This window comes from Gymnoscopelus braueri (assembly GCF_963280865.1).
Source record: "Gymnoscopelus braueri genome assembly, chromosome: 17".
NCBI classification, from domain to species: Eukaryota; Metazoa; Chordata; class Actinopteri; order Myctophiformes; family Myctophidae; genus Gymnoscopelus; species Gymnoscopelus braueri.
Window position 1 is genome coordinate 26,263,309 of NC_137617.1, and position 22,440 is coordinate 26,285,748.

General features: G+C 39.4%; 4 protein-coding genes across 4 annotated transcripts; 1 reads left to right on the forward strand and 3 right to left on the reverse strand.

Annotated features, from left to right (window-relative positions):
• Positions 1–16: 16 nt before the first annotated feature.
• On the reverse strand, positions 17–3,083 carry LOC308105538 (putative nuclease HARBI1). The gene is made up of 4 exons (XM_080456338.1): positions 2,677–3,083; positions 2,159–2,319; positions 1,561–1,744; positions 17–567 (listed from the first exon to the last, which is right to left on the reverse strand). Exons 1-4 carry the CDS (start codon positions 3,047–3,049, stop codon positions 287–289), a joined length of 999 nt encoding a protein of 332 aa, XP_080312464.1. The 5' UTR covers positions 3,050–3,083; the 3' UTR covers positions 17–286.
• A 1,134-nt stretch (positions 3,084–4,217) lies between these two features.
• Positions 4,218–9,182, reverse strand: pigp (phosphatidylinositol glycan anchor biosynthesis, class P). The gene is made up of 5 exons (XM_080456352.1): positions 9,005–9,182; positions 6,427–6,511; positions 6,200–6,272; positions 5,854–5,972; positions 4,218–4,568 (listed from the first exon to the last, which is right to left on the reverse strand). The coding sequence occupies exons 2-5, from the start codon at positions 6,509–6,511 to the stop codon at positions 4,453–4,455; spliced, it is 393 nt and encodes a 130-aa protein (XP_080312478.1). The 5' UTR covers positions 9,005–9,182; the 3' UTR covers positions 4,218–4,452.
• A 600-nt stretch (positions 9,183–9,782) lies between these two features.
• rexo4 (REX4 homolog, 3'-5' exonuclease) lies at positions 9,783–15,698 on the forward strand. The gene is made up of 9 exons (XM_080456334.1): positions 9,783–10,274; positions 10,773–11,098; positions 11,637–11,789; positions 12,245–12,438; positions 12,613–12,701; positions 12,789–12,863; positions 12,963–13,037; positions 13,652–13,881; positions 14,553–15,698. Exons 1-8 carry the CDS (start codon positions 10,062–10,064, stop codon positions 13,790–13,792), a joined length of 1,266 nt encoding a protein of 421 aa, XP_080312460.1. The 5' UTR covers positions 9,783–10,061; the 3' UTR covers positions 13,793–13,881; positions 14,553–15,698.
• Positions 15,699–16,273: 575 nt separating this feature from the next.
• On the reverse strand, positions 16,274–18,942 carry LOC308105546 (calcium channel flower homolog; the record flags this gene model as incomplete). Its single annotated transcript, XM_080456351.1, has 5 exons — positions 16,274–16,767; positions 17,023–17,130; positions 17,390–17,515; positions 17,725–17,797; positions 18,828–18,942. The coding sequence occupies 5 exons, from the start codon at positions 18,940–18,942 to the stop codon at positions 16,683–16,685; spliced, it is 507 nt and encodes a 168-aa protein (XP_080312477.1). The 3' UTR covers positions 16,274–16,682.
• Between the last annotated feature and the right edge of the window lie 3,498 nt (positions 18,943–22,440).

Genomic DNA, 22,440 nt, shown 5'->3' on the forward strand with positions numbered 1-22,440 from the left:
TTTGCAAGATTATTATAAAGTATTGGCACTTTGGCTACCAGTTTGTGCGGCCACCTTCTTGTCTATTGAAAACTACTATTTTGATTATTCTGCCGTGGGCCGGCACCACTACAAGGACTTTGGTGTGCGTAGCATTCTCGTGCACATTGTCATCATGTGCTGCCTTGGAATCATGTTGCACATCACTGAATCATCAGAGTCCACTCTCAATGTTCATTCAGTAAAGTCATTGCCCGAAATCCAATTCAATGTACTGATACAATAGTGATCTTTTTGAGACACAACCTCAGTTTCGTCGGTCCGAAGGCGGGGCGGGAACAGAGAACTTTTTAGCAATGTTGTGCAAGACACAACATGCCTTGATGATTAAAACCTTTTTGTCCAAAGCACTTTCTTTGGCAAAGCCCAGTTTCAAAAGGCACCCGAAACGCCTCTTCATGGAATACAGAGTCTTCTGCATGACACTGTGAAGCTTGGCGTGAGCAACGTTGAAGGACTTGTCCTTTTCATTTGAGGGTTGTATAACAGGAGGCAGGACTTGTTTGCTCAAGGTATAGTCCTTCCCAGCTTTAAAAGATAAAGAGGAAGAGGAGTTAATACTCAGTGGAGGAAGGCAGGGTTATTGAATCAAAACCGTTTCAGTGCCATGGATAATGTGAAATATTGTTTGCACTTGTGACTTGACATAATAAAACAATACAAACGAATGCATCTAGTTGTTATTTGGTGTGCAATACATTGTATGACAAATTTAACTATTTTTTTCTTTTGAATTTCTGCGTTATGCGACCAGACATCCTCCATCCTAAATCATGCTAGCTCAGTTCTGTCCAATGAGCAAAGTAAAATGTTTGGGTGGCTTTGACCAGGCTATTAGACAGTGAGGAGTGACAAAGTGATAGCAGAAACATTCCAACGTTTGGCGACACACCTACTCATTCTTTTGTGTTTAAATTAGACAATTTTGTAGAATAAGACATCAAAACTGTTAAACTTTGGGTTGGGTACGTGGGTCAATGCATTAGCTGAACAAACAGTTGTCACTCCTCGTCCCTGCAGTGTACTACAATGCAGTTTGTTGGGCTTGTTTCTAAAGTGAAGTTGCTTATTTGGGCTTGTTCCCACATTTTAAATCAATTTTGTCCCCAGGGGAGCCCCGTACCAGATTTATATTGTTAGAATGTTTCAAAGAATCTTCCAAATATTCCACTTTGTTTTCCTCCAAGACTTTTTGAAAATAGCCGATCTACAAGCTCACAACACGTCGATGCGACGTGTTTTCAAATAGCCTATGTATACAGTATACAGGTTTAAAGTGCCTAGTCGTTGCTTCATTTGGGCTTGTTTTCAAAGACCCTGTTGCTTATTTCTCTCACAAAATATGGCAACACTGTGCACTACAATGCAGTTGGATGGGTTTGGTGATGAATATGGGGAAAGCATTTGAGCACGTGAGCACTTTAAAACTATATGCATCGAAAATAGCCGATGCGACGCGTTGTGAGCCTGTAGATCTGCTATTTAAAATAATAATATTGAAGAAAATGCGTGTTCATTTACCAATAACCCGGTAATCTCCATGCACGTCTCCCTCCAGTTCCATCTTCCTGAGAGATGAGTCCCAGATGTCCTGTGGCGGGGTGCTCCCCGCACGGCAGTTCTCCTCCACACTCAACAGGTTCCCGTCGCAGTCGCATATCATCTGGATCGCCACCGTCGAGTGACCCCAGTTGTTCAGAAAAACCTGCATGGATTGATTGAATACTTTATTAGCAGTTTGCAAAAAAAGCACAGAAAGTGCAGTTCAATACAAAAGGATGCTAAAAGGATTAAACCCAAAAAAGCACAATGGCTTCTTTCCATTGGGGTCCTGTGTATTCAATTCATCAAAACATTTAGTGACAGACAAATATACAATAGGCCTACTATGCAAAAAACATCATGTAAACGAGTAATGATCAAAAAGAAAAATATGTACAGTAAACAGTTCGGGGGGATTTCAGGTGATAGGCTCGGACCTTTTACAGGGGCCAACTTTCGAATTGCAGCCACCTGTAAGTGCTCTTTTAGAACGGTTTTGAAGGAGAGTAAGGATTCACACTTTTTAATGACTGTTGGTACTAGGGCATTGAATGCATTCCACATTTTGGTGGCATACCTGCAACGCCGCCGTGTCCGATACGCGGGTCTTGACCTTGAACTGCGCGCACTCCAGGACGCCCAGCACCCTGGGTATCCCGCAGAACCTCTCCATCTCGGACGCGACGTCGGCTCGGTCGTCGCTGCTGAACGGGAACGAGATGAAGTGATCGGCCATGCCTGAAAAATTAGGCCCGTCACAATTACTACATGATAGCAAGTATTTGCGATAATCGCAATTATCTTTGCATGATCGTCATAATCGTGTCCATGTTGAAAAATGTCAATGTTAATTATATTTAACATTTTTTTGAAAGTATAACATTAAATGTATCAGTAATTTCTTTGTATATGTAAGTTATTTGTCATCTCTGCCCTGTGACATATTTGATTATGAAGCCTAAAAGGTCAAACAGAAATTAAAGTTTGTATTCATACGTTCCAATGTTCAATGCCAAAAAAAACACAATTCAATCGCAATAATCGCTATTATTTGTGTGACAATTAATCGTCAACTTCGTGACAGCCCTACCCTACCAGAGATGACTTTAGACACGATGCGGATGACATCGGCGCAATCGACCTGTTTCATGCCGGTCTTTTCTTGAATGGCGAGCGACAAAACGCCGTGGGCGTAGTAGTTGAGCGTGATCATGATCATGCCGTCCACGGACACGCCGGCGGGCTTGGTCGCTTGGATCGCCCGCTGCATGCGGCGACCGATGTTGTCCGAGATGAACGTGATGCAGGCTCTGTTGAGGTGGAACGTCTGGAACAGAGCCTCGTCGTCGAAGTCATCGAAGCTGACCTCCGGCGACGACGAGGAGTCACCGCCACCACCATCATCACTGCTGCTCTCCATTAGTTCATTCTGAACCATCAGCCAAACGGTGGGGTTTATAAAAGCCATTGTTTTGTTTTGTTGTGCTGCAGCTGATCGTCCAGGCTCCGGAGGGAAGACGAAGGAACTCAAGGAAGTAGTGCCAGAGCGTTGCCAGGTTCTGGGAGATAAACAAGCAAACAGGTATTGGAAAACAAGCCCAAAAGAAGCAACTTAGGCCACATGAGCACATTGTATTGTAACATGCATCGGCTATTTGAAAATAAATTGTCTGAGCTAGTAGTGCTAGCTTCAACATAATCTTGAAGAAAATGTGAAAAGGTGTGGAATATTTTTGAAACATTTTAACACATGTATTGGTCCCTGGCATATTTCCCATATTTTCAGATGGGGGTCCGCAGACAAATGCATGTTAATTTGGGGGTCCTTGACATAAAATGTTTGAGACCCACTGGTTTAAACGACGAGCCCAAATAAGCAACTTCAGTTTAGAAACAAGTCCCAAAGAAAACTACTTTACAGAAAAAGAAGCCCAGAGTCGCTTATAATAAGCGGACATGGCAACACTGGGAAGTACTTGTGTTCGACGGAAGTGATTGCCACCAAAGAACTGATCCGTCGCAACGCGTGGTTAGCTTGTAGATCCGTTATTTGTTGGCAGGGCAAGTGACACCGTCGTAAGACGGGCAGATACTTATTTTATGCCTCTGTTAAATTAACAACTTTGAAATAGTTTTACAATAGGTACATGCAAGGATTAAATGTGCAACATAACTAGATAGTATGTTTCTTTTTCAATGTTTTAGAATGGAAGAAAATCCGAGTTAAAAGTCAATCCTATAATTTATTAATTAGACAATTTTTGGTCTGATACATTTGTATCTGATACATGTTAAAAAAAGGGACTAATAAATATCATGTGAAATATAATCAAGTCCAATGTGTATTGATGTCGTGTGTGTATGTGTATATGTATATATATATATATATACACACACACACACACACACACACACACACACACACACACACACACACAATTTGTTCAGTTAAGTCTGAATTGTTACTGAAATATAAATATTTCTTTAATAAGACAAATGTTGTCATTCAACTCTTTCAGCTGGAAACAATGTATCCCATGAGCAATTAAACAAATTAAACGTTTCTTTTTTTGCAGTGATCCATCAAATGTGGTTATCAAGCACCATCAAGATACCATGTAATGGAGGCAAAATAATTTACAAGAACAATAAACTTTATTGCTCAAAAGGACATCAGTGCACTGAAACAGTAAACTTCATGGAGACTTTAATGATTATAAATAACAATAAAAAATAGACACACAAATAGAACCATTTCTAAACCACAACAAACCTTTTTCTGCATTATGTTATGTAAAAAGAAAAACAGCATTCCTATCGCCCGACACCTATCTGTGATAGCTCAATATTTGGCTGACCAATACATTGTGGTTATGACTTTGGAGACAAGTAAAACATTTTGTTGACTTCACTGATGTCAACATCCTTTAGCCTGGCTATCCCCCCTTTCTGGCAGTCATCCATCCTCTGTGCTTTGGCATAGGTATCTGTGATGATCAAGAGAGATACAAAATAAATGCAAGAGTTTAGGATGGGAAAGATGAGAAAAGTGCAAGAAAATCCTGCCCACATATGCCATTATGTATATGTCACAGGGTGAATGGAGAACCAGGTAGATTGAAGACAGAGCGCTCGTTTTTAGGCACGGGGCTTCGGGGCGAGGCGGGGCTTTTCGAGATAGGGTTTATTAGCGAGGCTCGCGAGGAGGAGGAGGAGAAGGAGGACGCGGCACTGCGAGGCGGGGGTTTATTACGTGAGGCGAGGAGGAGCTCCTCCTCGCGAAATAAACCGTCCTCCTTCTGAGAAGGAGGACGGTTTATTTCGCGAGGAGGAGCTCCTCCTCGCGAAATAAACCGTCCTCCTCCTCCGAGGAGGAGAAGGAGAACGCGGAGAGGCGGGGCTTTGATGTGCCGACGGGGACCTGTCTTTTGTTGTTCCCCCCCACATAGCAACCAGGAAGCTACGCTAGGGGAACGCTGAACACGCGTGCACACGCACACGCTTGTCCACGACGGAGGCGCGCCGACAAGTGGAGCTTGAGGCCGAGGAAGCGCGCCCTCGCGCCTCCAGGCGCGAGTGCCCGCGCTGACCGGCCGATGCTCCACTTGTCGACTCAGCGCCGTTTGAGTTGTAAACCGATAGGGACAGAATAGTTCTTTTCATGGATCACTGTGTGTGTGTGTGTGTGTGTGTGTGTGTGTGTGTGTGTGTGTGTGTGTGTGTGTGTGTGTGTGTGTGTGTGTGTGTGTGTGTGTGTGTGTGTGTGTGTGTGTCAGGGAGAAAGTAAAACAAAAGCCAGAACACAATAAAAGTATCTTAACAGTCCTGCTTTCAATAAACCAAAAAAAGCATGAGCGCGTGTGTGTGCGCTTGTGTGTGTGTGTGTGTGTGTGTGTGTGTGTGTGTGTGTGACTGTGTGTGTGTGGTCGCAGCCATATGTTTGTGCACAAGCCTGGCTTGTGGCTCCCTCTAGTGTTGCTTCTACAGAATTGCTGGGTGGGTGGTAAAAACGAACGCGCCTTCTTCAATCTACCTGGTTCTCCATTCACCCTGTAACATATATACTGTATCTCTTCACTCTACTAAGAACATTTGAATGTTTCTATCTTGTCTTGTTTGCTCTTCCTTCTATCTCTATTCTTCCTCCCAGTTCCTGAAAAATACAAATGATGGAGCCTGTACAAAAAACAATCACCCACTTCTTTACACCTGCAAACCTGTGATGTGACAATAATCCTCATTCTGATAGTAGTATAGATAGTAGATCCTAACCTGTGAGGTTGTCCACTGAGTCGAGTGGAGCAGTATTGCACATGTTGATCCCAAACAACAGCACCACAGCAACGGTTAATGCAACCAGCAAGTAGATTGGAACAGCAAGGGCCCAGTATCTACACAACATGCAAATCAAGATGTATCACAATCAAAAGAGCAGAGACCTTAAGTTACTGAAAATAGAACAGATGGATTAAGATGTCCATGTGGTTCATATTAAATAATACAAAATAAAGCTAAATCATAAACATAGAAATAAATCCTAATGACCACATTGCAGCACCTTTCCATATAATAATAAAAAAAAAGTTTTAAAGCTAATTAACATATTTTCCATACTTACTTTTGAGGCCAGTATGTAAGCCCTACTGAATGAAGCCACTCGTCTGGAATGTATGCCCATAGACAAAACACAACTGCAGAGAAAGAGTGACAAGTTTATTATATGTATTGACAGGAACTGAACATAGATGTGGCCGATCTATTGTAAATAATGACAGTCCACAAGAACACTGAGAGCTACAATATATTTCCCTTTTATAGCAATGTAACACATGATGACTGACTTACAGAAACCAAACTGGGAACCAAGATACAGAACAAAGCCATAGATGGCCCTCTCGGGTAGGGGTGAGGGAGAATTCTCCACCATCATCTGAAACAACAATAAAGAGTGAATATGTGACATATTTGTAATACTACAAAGTCGGCCATACCACCCAATTCAATTAAATTCAAAGGTCAAAATCTAATAAAAACATTTGAACAAGGGGAAAGTTGGAGGGGGTACAGCATTGTGTAAACATAGCCCTAGAATGTCTGTGATCTTACATACATTTCATGTATTCCAAATGCACAGTCATAGATCACCCTCGCCGACGCGCTGTGTAGTCACGATCTGCGCGGCCGTAAAAGTGCTCTAAACTCCGTCTGTACTCACCCAATAATTAATTCCTAAGACTTGGAGTCAGATATTGTCCTCTAGTTTCATATCCATTTGAAAGTTCTGCCAGAAAACGTGTGTTTAGTCAAATATCTCCACTTTTCCAGGAGCTGCACACGGACGACTTTCTGTACGGGCTAGGGGGCACGACTTGAGTGAAGGACCGAATTTAGCCAAACATCCTCTTGTCATCACAAACGTCATAACAAATTGACACAGGGAAGCACAAACGAATGGGGCACACAATTGACAGGTGCTTGTGATTGGTGCGGGGTAATGAGTCACATCACCTGCCAATTGTGTGTCCCAAACATTTGTGCTTCCCCAAAGGAAGTTTAGATATATTCAGTCCTGCACTCATTCCGGGCCCCTCGCCCGTACAGAAAGACGTCCGTGTGCAGCTCGTGGAAAAGTGGAGATATTTGACTAAACACACGTTTTCTGGCAGAACTTTCAAATGGATATGAAACTAGAGGACAATATCTGACTCCAAGTCTTAGGAATTAATTATTGGGTGAGTACAGACAGAGTTTAGAGCACTTTTACGGCCGCGCAGATCGTGACTACACAGCGCGTCGGGGAGGGTGATCTATGACTGTGTATTTGGAATACATGAAATGTATGTAAGCTCACAGACATTCTAGGGCTATGTGTAAACAGAGCTATGTCACATTGAGTGTATCAGTGGTGTAAAGTATGTAAGTACATGTACTCAAGTACTGTAGCCTACCTAAGTACATTTTTTTTTTTTTTTTTTTTACTTTACTGGAGAATTTCCAATTTGATAATTTGTTTCTAAAAGCTTTTTGAAACAAATAGCTTCCCATGGCCACAATGTGCATTTCAAAACAAAATGCCAGACGCCAGGGACAAACAAACCAACAAACCAAATAAACAGATCTCTTTGGCCCTTGCCAATCAAAACAGCTACTCACCCACAACACAACGCTTTTTAGCAGATAGCTAGCTTTACTAAACTGTTTACATGACTGAGAAACGCTCAACAAAGGAACCTCCCATATGCATGTTGCCATGTCGCCTTATGATAAGCGACTTTGGGCTTATTTTTCTGTGTTTTTTTTGCGGGGGGCTTATATTGTTTCTAAAGTGTACTTGCTATTTAGGCTTGCTTCCAAATGTTTTAATTATTATTTAAACCAGTGGTTCTCAAATATGTTTCATGAAAATGTTTTGCGCCAGAGGGAGCATTTGTGTTGTTAGAATGTTTAAAAACATATTCCAAATATTCCACATTTTATTGCAAGAGTTTTTGAGAATAGCAGATCTACAAGCTCACAACTCGTCACATCACGACGCACTGTGAGCTTGTAGATCGGCTATTTTCAAATAGTTTAAAGTGTTTTTTAAAAGGTTTAAAGTGCTTCTTTTAGGCTTCTTTTAGGTTTTCCTAGCCCTGGTTGCTTATTTCTCTCACAAAACCTGGCAACGCTGCCCACTGGTCCAATGCAATATTATGCTCGTAATGCAACGTACGTTAGTCACAATGGCAGTTCCATTATTATGCTAATACATATAGTTGCCGATTATGTCTACTATGTATGTATAGGATGTATATAAACGAAGCAATTCAATTATTTTAAACATGGATAATTGTTGTATTTGACTTGCTGTCTATGTGAGAATAAATAATACTATTTGTTATAACATGTTGTTACTGCGAGAGATTCCGCCAGTGTTGCCATGTCCGCTTATTATAAGCGACTTTAATATGTATTTGTCAGAGGATCCCCATATGAAAATATGTTATGCCATACAAGATTTTTGTTGTTAAAAATAAAGATTGCAGAAAAAAAGCACATGAAAGTACAGTTCAATACAAGGTCAGCTAAGAGGATTTTAAACCCAAGAAAGCCTATGGCTTGTTTCCATTGGGGTCCTTTGTACTCAATTCATAGAGACATTTAATGACAGACAGATATACACTACTCTGCAAAACATAATCAAAACAGTTGAAAAATAAAAAAAATAAAAATATGTACAGTAAACAGTTTGGGGGATGGGGGCTTTGACTTTTACAGGGGCCAGTTTCGAATTGCAGCCACCTGTTTAGGGCGGTTTTGAAGGAGAGTAGGGTTTACACTCCTTCACGACTTTTACTTTTGTAGGGTATTCCACATTTTTGTGGCATAGCAGGAGAACGAATTCAACTCCTTGTTTGTGCCAAATCTGAATATGATCACTTACCTTGACAACCTGTCTTCAATTATCCTACTTCACCAAAGGACGTTAAGACGAAGACTTTAACACTATCTATTATATCTACGCTCGCTGGTTAGAGAAAAGTCTATGGACAAAGTGCGTTTAAAGTCTAGACTCTGTCAAACCTGTTCTGTGCAAGAGTGTAGGAAAAAATAATCACTTCCTTCTTCGTGCTGAAAGTGAAAGATATTCCTTCAGTGGCAAATGATAGGCTTGAAGCCTACTGTGTCATTTATTGATTCTTTAATACCACATATGATATTCCACACAATAGAAAGTACACACACACACACACACACACACACACACACACACACACACACACACACACACACACACACACACACACACACACATATATACATATATATATATATATATATATATATATATATATATATATATATATATATATAGTTGTAACACATAAGTAGTATTTTAAAATAGCCAATGTAGAAGGGCTCGCTTTTTTTTCTTTTCCCCCCCCCCCTGACATTTCTGATTATGAATATGATTATGAGTTATTACTATTATTATTATATCTAACATGGAAAGCCGCGACCACATCTGTGTAAAATGCTGATTGACACCGATGACTCTGAAAAACAATAAAAAGATTATTTAAAAAAAAGAAGAAGAAGAAGGGTTTGCTTCTTTTGGGCGTGTTTTCATAGACCTGGTTGCTTGTTTCTCTCGCGAAATCTGGCAACGCTGGATAATTTCCGCCGGACACGTGTTGATGTTGCACACCACGGAAGTACACAGTACAGCATGGCATGCTTGTTTCAGGAGCAAGTAAGTAAGTAAGTAGACTACTACAGTAACTACAACAACATGTTGGAACAAATAACTCAGCTATTATTATCGGTATTAAGTATATTCTAGAGTCGGGAGAGAATAAAGTGTGACAGAATTGACTACAGCATTTTTGTGGCTTGAAACGTGTAGGTAAGCTAGTAGTTAGCAAGTGGTGTGCTGTGCAACGTTGCTCTACCTTAATAGATCAAGAAACAAACCTTTAGAACCAACAAGAGACACAACCATGTCAAATGTAAAGCCACACAAAGCGGCCTCTGCTGCCACAGCTAAAGCAGGGCAATCGACAACAACGGGAAATAAATGCAAAGTTAAGGAGAGAAAGCGATACTGGAAGAAGCAAGATAAACAGAAAAAGCCCCCCAAGGACCCAGGGAAGCCCAACATGCCTCCCAAAGATGCTCAGGAGTTCTCTGCCAACTGGAAACAACTATTAGAGGTAAGAGTTTGGACAGCTAGTGTCTATTATTAACCCATTAAGACCTGTGGCAGATTCTACAAAATGTCTTCTGAATCTTAACAGTTTTCTGAAAAACTTAAGTTGCTATAATATCAGTGGTTCTCAAAGTTTTTCACGTCAAGGACCCCCAAAATGATATGTATTTGGCTGCGGACCCCCATCAAAATATGATGTTCCAGGGACCCCTCCAGAAGCAAAGATTTGAGTTAAAAAAAGATTTGCACAAATGTTCAAGATCTTTTAAAAATAACACATCTACAAGCTATATGCCGCGCTATGAGCTTGTATATCTGCTGTTTTTGAATAGCCAAAGAAATCTAAAATGACTGCTTGAATGCTTTCCCGTATTGAATGGGTTAACTTTGTGTAAGGTCTTAGTGTGTTTTAATCTTTGGTTATTTCACCACCACATTCATAACAGTATTAGATTAATCATTTACTGCAGTTCTGAATCACGTTATTTACTATTTTCTACAGCACCTTAAGGACAATCCACCAGAGAAGAAGGAGCCTGTGAAGCAGAGTCCTGCTTTAAAAACAGCGGGGCCACTGACAAAACCCACAAAAGATGCCTCTAAGAACCACACCACTCACACACAATCAAAGCCAATAAAAACTGGGAAAAATACATCTGTTCCTAACAAACTTGTCCCAGAGGCTTCCCAAGTGAATGTCAATGGTTCAGCTGCCTCAAATCCACCACAATCTAAAGCCATCAAAAGGAAACAGGAGGGTGGGAAAACATTTTCGGATCACACGACCAAGAAAAAGAAAGTTGCACTGGAAGAGAAGAAGCCCACAGAGTAAGTACACAGCTTTAAATATACATTTGTCTCTTTTGCTATAAAGCTGCATTAACCACTAGCCCTAGAATGTCTGTGATATTACATACATTTCATGCATTCCAAATACACAGCCATAGATCGGTCCTATGGTTAGCAGACTGATCTCGGCAGCCTAGGGCTCTAGATCTATGGCTGTGTATTAGGAATACATGAAATGTATGTAATACCACAGATATTCGAGGGCTACATTAACCACATGAACCCTAACATCCCCTGAATGGGCATGTCAAAATATGCAAACATTCAGCAAAAATAAATTAACATTCAGTGAAAATAGTATATCTACAAGCTGAGCATAGGGTTGAGTTAAAAGTGTAAGGGTTAATTGCTACAAATCATTCCACTTCATGCTGGCTTGGAAAGCATTTCTTTTTGACGAGCAACATTATATTGCGACAAAACATAAGTGAGGCTTTAACTGTTGAGCAAAGTGAAGCTACGAAACATTTCCGGCAGCTTCTGTCGCTGACACTTTTTTCCCGCTGTGCCGTTGTAGAGTGGACCTTTGGTTTGACGATGTTGACCCTGATGACGTTGAGGAGGCGTTGGGAGCAGAGGCGGGAGACATTATGAGGAAGAAGAAAGGCATTCAGAGGAAGCCCTCCGAGGACACTGAAAGTGCCCTCGTCAAAGAGAGAGCGTTCGAGGGGTGAGTTACAGCACATTAGCTCTGGTCCATAGTGTTAGAAGGAGTTCTCCTTAACGCTATGGGACTTTCAAGGCCTCTCGTCTGTAGTGAAAATAAAAAATACCCTTTCGCTACTCACCAAAACAAAGATTTTTATTGAAAGTTGAAAGTTGAAAGCCTACTCTACTTAGTGGGAAGACTCTGAGCCCCCCACCTCACGTCTAAAATACACCTTTTGGACTAAAGACAATATTTCACCTGAAGGAAAAAGCTGGTCAATAGAAAAAAGGGGAAAGGATTTGAAAGTCCCATAGCGTTAAGAACTTCTAACGCTATGGACCAGAGCTAGAGGTTATTTATTGTGTTGATTCAGATTTTGACTATCTAAGCTCCTCACACATGCACGGTATGGGATAACGAAACAGTAGTGATGAAGGCACTTTTCAATTTCTCCTATCTACTATGGCAACCCTCAGCATCACCAGAGCAGTGGCCATGGACTGTGAGATGGTGGGAGTGGGCCCTGATGGAGAGCACAGCATAGTGGCACGCGTGTCCCTCGTCAACCAGTTCGGGAAGTGCATCTACGACAAATACGTCAAGCCCACAGAGGAAGTCACAGACTACAGGACAGAGTTCAGTGGCATCCGACCAGATGACATCGTAAATGGTAATTTGACGACGTTCATATTTGCGCTTCTGAAATTCACAAACACACATGCTAAGACCTTTTTGTCACCATGTCGTCATGTTTAATTTTTTAGGTCAATAGTGCTTCATATCTTTCTTAACGCTATATTCTGAGTTATCATACATGTGTCTTCCATGTCATTCTGTGCTGCAGGGGAGGATGTGCTTACTGTCCAGAAGGAGGTTGCTGATATCCTGAAGGGTAGAGTTCTGGTGGGCCATGCCGTACACAATGACATAAAGGTTAGCCTGCTGTCTAATGGCTGTGACTGGACCAGTTTCATTGGTTATTTTCAGCAGTCATGAACCAACTCTGAAATTCTCTTTCAGATTTTACTCTTGGATCACCCCAAAAAGAAAACCAGAGACACCCAGAAATATAAACCTTTTAAGAAGCAAGTGAAGGTACTGAAATATTACATTACTTGCTGCAGAGGATTTTGTGTTCTGCTCCTGAGATGATTTGTTCTGAGTAATAGGATGTTTTGTTTTTCTCTCTTTTAGAGTAGTCGACCTTCGCTGAAACTCCTCAGCAGAAAAATACTCAATGTGGAAGTCCAAAAGGGGGAACATTCATCCGTAAGTTAACCTCAAGAACAGACCTCTATGAGATTCCTATACTTTACCAAATTCATTGTGATATTGGCCATCCATACAGCCTATGATGAAATCAGCATATTACATTATTATTCATTATTTGTTTTAGCATTAATTTCTCATTAGAACAGAAAAATGTGAAATGATCTTTGAGGCTTGTTATTGTAACACTAACCATTGCCTTTCTGTGCTCCAGTTACAATGAACATCACTGCATGAATTAGAACGTAATACACTTACTTACAGCATATTCATAACTAGTACCATATACTCCTTTATTCCTATTTTTAAATTGATATTTATCAGCTTGCCCAGCATTGCCAGGTTTGTTGCACGGACAACGCGTCACGTTTGATGTCAGGCATGTCTATAGTGACATCTGATATGTCCATATGTGTGTATTTCTTAGACAGACACACACCAGTACTGTGATGTCAATGAATTTGATTATTATTATTATTTTTCTTACATTTTAGACCATATTTATACTTATTTTTCCTGTTATTTTTCTTCTATTGGTTCTGGGAGCAATCCACCAAGTCAAATTTCTTGTATGTGAACTTACTTCTTACATACTCTATTCCATTGTTTTCTAGGTCCAAGATGCCCAGGCCACCATGAGGCTGTACACAATGGTGAAGAAAACGTGGGAAGCAGACATAAGGGATAAATATAGGAAAAGAGAATCGTACAAAGAACGACAAAAGGAAGCCCCAGTCCCTGGTGAACAAGTTTAACCATCTCACCTGGTCCTGGAAGGACCATACCAGTCTAATTTGGACTTCTACCCAGCAGTGTATACAAGTAGATCTCAGCCTACATTTTACAATTAGTCAGGGGATATTAAACAAATCTTGTAATAAATTCCTTAGCAAAAAAAAATCTTCACCAATGTGTTTGTAAAGGTGTCTAGTAACACATCTCACAAAGACTGAAATGCAGTTTCCCTAGGAGAATTTGCGACAGCTGCTGAAAGTTGGGGTACCCACCATAACCTTATGCGGTGAAAAAAATCTAAATTAAATTCTGTTTTAAGTAGCATGTAAGGGGTCAAACTAGGTTGTTTTTATGATTCTGAATCCATTGCAAGCATTTGTTTTGCACCAAAACCACTCCTTGGGCTAAAAACGGCCATAGCCATCCTTTTCCAGGTATACTTTTTGTGTAAAAAGCCCATTGAGATTGGGCCGTTTTTAGCCCAAGGAGTGGTTTTGGTGCAAAACAAAGGCTTGCAATGGATTCAGAATCATAAAAACACCCTAGTTTGACCCCTCACATGCTACTTAAAACAGAATTAAATTTAGATTTTTCCCCCCCGCATAAGGTTATGGTGGGTACCCCAACTTTCAGCAGCTGTCAAAAATTCCCCTAGGGAAACTGCATTTCAGTCTTTGTGAGATGTGTTACTAGACACTTTTACAAACACATTGGTGAAGATATTTTTTGGTAAGGAATTTATTCCAAGATTGGAAAATGTTCTGCTAATATCCCCTGACTAAATGTCATTCACTGCCCTTGATGTTGAAACGGTGTTGAAAAACAGTCTGTGAGTCGTCTTTAAAGTTGCTAGGTATTGGTAATCCACCCTTTTGAAAATCACTAAACCGTATATTTGATCTAAAAATGGCAATTAGTCATTCAAATGTGTGCATTGATGTCAACATGGCTGTAAAAATAGCTTATACATTCGCTGCGTTTCAAACTGACATTTTAGCTTGAAACAATAGTGAGATTTAGCTAACACTGACAAAAATGTTCAGATACATTCTTGTAACATTTATTGAATATGGACAAACGCATATATATAAACACGATATCTAAAAAATATAGCAATTTAGGGGAAAATGGTCAGGATTGATGTAAACTATGTGGCCGATGTTGACAATTGACAGTGCCATATGTAGTAACACTGGTATGGTCCTTTTTAAAAGGGAACCAGTCTGCAAGGTGAGAGATGTCACTACTGGACAAGGACCAAGGTGATGAGTTTGTTTGCAGTAAGGCAAAGCCATCATATGCACACTCTCAGAATATACAGTTGTCCTTGGTGAGGATGTAATAATAATAAACTTTGTTTTAAAAGGCCATAAAGTGCGTTACACTCACTAAGACAACAAATAATCTGATATACTGTTATGCAAAGTGTTCAAAATCTATCTGTAAACGATATCTGGTTTTGCTAGCTTAAGCCCTTCAGGCCAGGTACCGATGGGTTTAAAATGTGTTTTTTTTTGGTCTGTAGTTTGGAAATGCCTGCCTGGGTCATTCTCGGGCTTAATAGAATTAAAAGAAAATAACTAACTGTAAATTATTTTTGCTAATGGTCTTCTAGGAAAGTTATTTACTAAAAATGTGCAGGATACACAGGCTAAGATCTGTTTTAAATTTGTATGCTATAGGCCAAATATTATTATTGTACACATGGACCAGCAATCCTAAGATTCATTGGCCCATGACAATTTATTTTTGCGCTGTTTCAGGTATATTTTATATGTTGTATTATTGAAGAATTGTCTCCCACACCATGGTATTGTATCTGTTAATTCAATTATCTTGGTTTGGAGAAGGTGCTGACTTCTGGAAACTACCATGAATAAAAATTGAAGAGAAAACAAATACAGGACATTGTTGAAAAAGGTAGAATGTTTTATTATTTTTCAAGGTATGGAAATGGAAACAATTTTGCATAAGGAGTCATCATGAAAGCAATGCTAGAAACATGGGTTCTTGATCGGCCAGATTACTTATCAAAGACAAAAAGCAAACCAAATCCACACAGGATTCACATCACTACTCTGATTATATGCATTATTTATTACAGCAAAGGATAGATTGAACGAAGATTCAATTCCACTGCTTCAGATGACCTGTGATGTTTCTGTTAAGCTTTAACAAATGGTCATTATAGTTTTAGTTTATGTGACTATTGGATATATTCCCCAATGGTAAAACCTCCTGAAAGCTAACAAGCGATATACAATTATTTATATTGTGAACTTTAGCGACATGAAATAGGCGCATTTCTTGAGGGTAGATCGTGTTTCATATATTATTTATTTCTGTTCAGATTAGCTCATAGGTGGGATGAAACTGCCACATGTTCTGAAAATCTCATCACAGCAATTTATATCAGCAGACATAAGAAAGAGGAACTTGACTGCCATCCATGATAAATTATTAAATTCAAACATTCACATGTCCCATCAGTTTGTTTTTCAATTATTTTATTAACGTATGCATACATGGATAAATGCTCATCAAAAGTTATATGAAACCAAACATCTCGAAATTGCCTAATGTGTCTTGTCTACCCAGCACCAGCAGTCAATTTTATAATCCTAAACAAAACTTTGGTGAATTTTTATATAGAGCGTTTATAGACACACAATTATTTTATTTATTTGATTGACTTTATTTTGATTGATTATTGATTTTGATCATTATTTTGTTTCCAGTTAACACATTACACATCACCATATGATATGATACGGTGGCTCTTTACATCTAATATCTAGATAATGCTTTGCTAGGTCTACAAGAAAGCAATGGTTTCAATAAGTAAGTCAAACTCTAAAAACATCAAATTCTGTATGATTAAGACGTAGGATAGGAATACCAGACAATTAACTAAGGAGCCCCCTCTGTTGTCCCTGCTGCCATCTTCTGTTCTTCTTCCTGTTTCTGGAGTGTGGCGTAGGCCTGTTGATCTCCCCTGTGAGGGAGGGACGGAGGGACAAAAGAAAAAGAAAAATATGAAGACAAGAAGGTAGTGCAAAGATGGAACATACTATATGACCAGAGGGGTTTACACAAACCATGAAATGGACGAATAACACGGTTTGTTAGGTGGGCTAGAGATGCACATTATTCCCAAAATTCTGTCAAAACGCCACTGTAATCATTTCTCTATTGATTCCTCAAGCCATTTTGCCAATGGCTTTTTCCTTGAGCATTAAACAGGTCTTACCTTTTGCCCAGAGAGCCGAGGCCATACAGAACACCTGTAGCAAATGCAACAGCATTTCCAAACAAGGTGGTAATGGAGAAACTTATGAATACGGGAATCAGAGCCATTCTGTAAATTAGAAACAAATGGAAACATCAACAGCTGATGGAAACATTACGTCAGTTTATGTGAGACATTTTAAGTACATTGCAGATCAATTAACTACACCTAAAATGAGGTGTTGCAACTCAGTTTTGAGAAGTCCACTTGATCAGCTGATTTGCTTTTCTTTAAAGTATAACTTTGACTTCACACTCCATAATTCTGTTTTATAATGCCACTGTGATCTACTAAAGGCAAATACAATAGGCCTCATTATTTTTCTTACCCGCAGTAGAAGACTCCTTTCTGCCAGGACTTGAGTTTATTGGCCTGTGTTGCTACTACGTTAGAAAACTCTACAAACTGACAGCAAAATGGTACTTCACAAAGGAACAGCACAAAGGCATTCAACCTTGAGATACAGGAGGTGAGGAAAAACAGCAGTGAATTACCTTGTGCATACAATTTGCATACCGTACATTAATAACAAATGAACACAGGCTTTGAAAGTGATAATCAAAACAAGTATTGGTCCATATACAGTTGTTGCTTACTAGCGTCAGAATAAACATGTATGAATCCAGGTTTATGTACTAGTGGGTCTATGTTAAGGAGACTTACATCATCCAGATTCCAGCAATAATGCTTAATGGATGCACAGTAACACAGTTCCATATCCCTAGGGTGCCACAGGCTATGAGACAGGAAAGAAACAGTGTTAATAATGAGAAGAATAATTACTACAGTGTAGGGAAATTACACAATGACTTGCCTGTGGGGAAGGTTGCACATGTGAAGTGTAATTTATGATTGAATGAAAAGGATGTCGTGACAGACAAGACGATTCCACATTGTTTTCGCTTTTTGGGAATTTTCGCCCTGAAATGAATTGGGACAGCCCAGCGTGGTCAAATGGGTCATCAGCTGGAACCCCAAACAGAAGAGAGTACGGTATTGTGCCAGTTGCCTATTTGGACTGCTGTCCCAACACACGAGCATCTTGAATAATACAGAGCCCATTGAATATGCAACGTTCCAATGGCTGAATGTGATACAGACCCACTTACTCTGGTGACATAGTAGGCTACCTAATGTGACAGAGAGAGAAGGACGGGTGGGGGAAGGGAGGAGTGAACTGCAAAAATATCACCCCTGAATATCAGTAAAGTCCGAGTCAGTAAATCTGTTCCCTGGAACAGACGTGTTTACATAAAATTAAGACTAAACTAGACACTAAACTGTGTGAGCTTAGCTTACACAGATCTACTGTCTAGATGGAAAGTGATATGGAAAACTCCACTGCTGGTTTGGCCCAGCAGTGGAGTTAAATGACATGCTGTATGTCAGAACTTATGGTGTTGTATATAAGCACACTTCAATATATATTTGTTTTAGATACATCACTTTCCACTGCTTTCACTTCTCCTTTCATTGCAGTGCAAAGGCCCACTAGGTGGCTTATGGAAAGAACAGCGTGCCACAGAATCATGGCCAACTTTGAATGCAACCTGCAAGGAAGGTAGTGTCAGTCATATCTGCTACATTAACTTAAAACAACAGCCAAATAGCATGCTAAATGTAACATTTAAGTGGCATTTCCACTCGGGTTTAGGTCCACAGAGCTGACCATTACGCTTCCCATAATCACGCAGGCGTGGCCAGAAAGGTGTGGTAAGCAGATCTGACATTACGCCATACAACAAATAACTTTATCAGCGACTTACATATTCCTCCAATGACCCCAGCGATTTTGCAGAGACATCGGTACCACCATGATATGTCTTCTCCTTCCTCCGGGGAAGTTTTGGTCGGCGCTGCAGTAGCCTCCTCGGTGCTCATTGTGTCTGGCTACCTGGTTGCCTTCATGCATCATTTAGATGTGACACAGCCCAGTGCCCACCTAACCACAAATACTTGTTTGCAATAAACCAGTGAACCCCATCATAGGTTATTTAGCAGTTATATCACTATGTGCAAAAACATCAGTATGGTACATTTGATAGTAAGCTAAGTCTGGGCAATATTTCAACATGATATCAATATTGTGATATGAGACGAGATATTGTCTGGGATTAATATTATGATATGGCATAAATGTTGTCTTTTTTGGATATTAGAGGCTGCTTTACAGTATGTAATTTCCTGAATTTACACAGCTCTTCTAGCTGTTCACTTAGTTATTATATGAGAATTACTGATGATTACTTATCAAAAATCTCATTGTATAAATATTTCGTGAAACCAATAGTCATTGTCAGAATATCAATATCGATGTACTTTGTCATAAATATTGTAATATTTGATTTAGTCTATATCACCCAGCCCTAATGTAAGTAAGCTAATACCCAAGTATGAGTTGTTTTATGGTTGTTTTGTTTTTGACAGACCCAGATCTGGCCTTGACCATTATAGTGCAGTACTGATAGGTTCCCAGTGAGGGAGCACCCGCTTCTGAGAAAGATGTATAGGGTGAGACCACAGATAAATGGAGGTAGCATTTCATGTAAGAGGCCAAACATACTGTAGCTGGATTGAACGTTGATTGACTGGACAGGACAGAGCTTCAGTGTTGGTTACATTGGAGTACACAGTATCATTAAAAGCACTCTTTGGAAAGCCACAAATACATAACTGAGGAACCTAGCAGTATTCCCATTCTCTTTCTGATGAAGGTTTCATGTTTGTCTTTTCAATTCACTATACTATTACGTGAGAGATGACGTTCCAAGATTCAGTTGCTAAGCAAATAGTCTTAGTTTATTGACAGATTTTTGTTCAGCTGAAACAGTTTTACTATGATATCAACTGGTATCAGAGAGGTGTTGGACAGACTTTATTTGTTTGAAAAGCAAAGTGTAGATTGTCTGAACTAAATCGCAAATACTGGAGATGAAAAGCAATGCAATAGATATTTTATTACTTATGATGATTACATAATTTTAGAATCAGAATCCTTTTTTCTTGTCACATCACAGTTTTATTCCATTAGAAGAGAGAGGATATAGGTAGATTGAGAGCAAGGGGAAATAGATAAAAAAAGAGGTTAAAAATAACAGATAAAGATATATACATATATACAGATAGCATATGTGAAAGCAGATATATACGTGATATTTAACGTTAGCATATATGCAGGTGTGTACATGTTATTTTGAAACATTGGCATAATATGCAGGTGAAAAAAAGTAATGGCAGGTACAATGTTTCTTAAGTTGATGTTTCAAAGACCAGTTTTCTTTTTACCAATATAATCTTTCTGCTTGGCCTATAAAAATACCTTATGTATATCAAACTCTGACTGTTGCTTAGTGACACCATCCTACTGATTACTTATAAAAGAGGCAGTTTTTAATATCTGTAATCTCCTCATCTAGTTTAGTGCACATAATACAGTGTCATATCTTATTCTCTAAAGGAAGTGCAAAACTCGAATACAGTTCCTGGCAGGGCAAATCAAAACTTTATATGACCCAATTTATTTAGTAGGTCTGAAGGTCAAGAGGGTGATGGTGGGAAAATTCTACTCGTCTGTCAATTGGAAGATTTGCATCTACTGTACACAGTAAAAAGTGTTAATTTAACCACTTATTTAACCCTGGCATCTCTATTTTGGGGCATTTACTGCCGTGTACAGTAGATGCAAATCTTCCAATTTAACCACGTGTAAACTAATGGGATGAAGCATAGGTAGGCGATTTCTGACAGGTGTGCAAGCAGGACAGTGGCCTAATTTGAGAATTTTGCAAATCATTTCTGTTAAAGCTTGATTTCATACTTTGTCGTACAACGGCATTGCGCACCAAAGATAGCTGACCTACTAGCATGAGCTTATAGGTCTGCTATTTTCGACAGAGCATAAATGAGGTTTGAGTTTGACACCACAATATTGTTTGTTTAAAGCTGATGACTTTACTGCATTATTTGAACCATCATGGTCAACGGAAGTTCATTAATGTTCCCATTTTACCAAAAGTTTATTTTGTTATTTATAACTTCGGTCCCCAAACATTATGGGCACTATTTTGCGTGCGTTTAGTACCAGGTCTAATATATATATATATATATATATATATATATATATATATATATATATATATATATATATATAATATTTATTTATTTTGTCCCAGAACAGATGCTTGGAGTACAATATACCTCAGTTCTGTGTTTTTGAACAGTCCATGGATATAGGTGCCTGCAGCCTTGCTCAGTAGCATGACGAAGATGGACGTCCGGGCAAGTATATCAAACCACCATTTCTTCTTTTGCAATCAGCCGTTGCAACCTCATGGCCAGCAATCCTTTCTCCTCGCTGTGACACGTGTGCATTCTGTGTGATTACTTTTCTGAAGCTTCTTTCATAGCCTTATAGGCCTACAGTACCTACAGGAACTCCTCAAAGCATACAACAAGTAATAACTGTACATATAACATGATGTATTACATACAACGTATATACCATGCTGTAACATAATTTGTCATATTATGACATAATTCAATAGTGCTTGCTCTTAATAATGAACTACTGGGTCACATTCTATTGAATTATATTGATCCCATTGATTTTCCTTGCGTCCAACAGACATTATTCTTAGCTGTATATTGGCTTAATCCAAATGCTATTACTCATATATTGGAAAGATGATAATTATTTACCCTTTAATCATGTTACATCTTTTTAAACTACATTTTCTGCTAATATGAAGCAATTTGTATTGCTTGACACCTTCACACCATGCTTTGTTAATGTACATCTTCAAGGCAGGGTAATACCTTCACAATAACAAGTCATTGTCAGTCTGCCCCACCCCATAAATGGCTGCAACTCTTTTCTTGGCCACACGATGTCTCCACAGGTCTGAAGCCTGAGCACCTCTGCCTGTGCTTTTCAACGCTGCCACCAAGAGGCTAAAATTGGATGTCTCTGATGACTGTTCACTTTTTAGTGTGAAGAGTTAAATGAATAATGTATACTGTACGCCACATTCATTATTTCTGCCATGCAGGTTGTCAAAAACAGAATGTAGACTGCTATCCTTGATGAAGCAGTGAACAGAAGAGGTTCTTATCTCATCAGTTTATGTTTGGTCAAGCAGGATGATAAATCAACAGTTTAATAGGTTTAGGCTATAGAGAATTTTGAAAGGTGGAAAAATATCCAATTCTTGTTTTGGTTAACGTCTACCACCAGTCAACCAATTACGCATTATTTACATGAACTAAACTATGCAAACAGAGAAATCTAGGAGGATCCCCCCCCCCCCCTTAGTTTTCTGATACAGCTGTGCTGTCTGAAGTGTCCACATGGTACATGATTAGAATGCCAGGAGCAACAAT

What these genes read in the sequence shown, in the direction of transcription:
- LOC308105538 (XM_080456338.1), bottom strand. Translation starts at nt 3,049, where the DNA reads ATGGCTTTTATAAACCCCACCGTTTGGCTGATGGTTCAGAATGAACTA. An exon ending in CGGACACGGCGGCGTTGCAG is followed by an intron (nt 1,745 to 2,158) that starts GTATGCCACCAA and finishes CAATCCATGCAG; the next exon opens with GTTTTTCTGAACAACTGGGG. An exon ending in TGGAGATTACCGGGTTATTG is followed by an intron (nt 568 to 1,560) that starts GTAAATGAACAC and finishes TATCTTTTAAAG; the next exon opens with CTGGGAAGGACTATACCTTG.
- pigp (XM_080456352.1), bottom strand. Translation starts at nt 6,511, where the DNA reads ATGATGGTGGAGAATTCTCCCTCACCCCTACCCGAGAGGGCCATCTAT. An exon ending in CTTACATACTGGCCTCAAAA is followed by an intron (nt 5,973 to 6,199) that starts GTAAGTATGGAA and finishes CATGTTGTGTAG; the next exon opens with ATACTGGGCCCTTGCTGTTC. An exon ending in CTCAGTGGACAACCTCACAG is followed by an intron (nt 4,569 to 5,853) that starts GTTAGGATCTAC and finishes TGATCATCACAG; the next exon opens with ATACCTATGCCAAAGCACAG.
- rexo4 (XM_080456334.1), top strand. Translation starts at nt 10,062, where the DNA reads ATGTCAAATGTAAAGCCACACAAAGCGGCCTCTGCTGCCACAGCTAAA. An exon ending in AAAGAGAGAGCGTTCGAGGG is followed by an intron (nt 11,790 to 12,244) that starts GTGAGTTACAGC and finishes GGCAACCCTCAG; the next exon opens with CATCACCAGAGCAGTGGCCA. An exon ending in CCGTACACAATGACATAAAG is followed by an intron (nt 12,702 to 12,788) that starts GTTAGCCTGCTG and finishes ATTCTCTTTCAG; the next exon opens with ATTTTACTCTTGGATCACCC.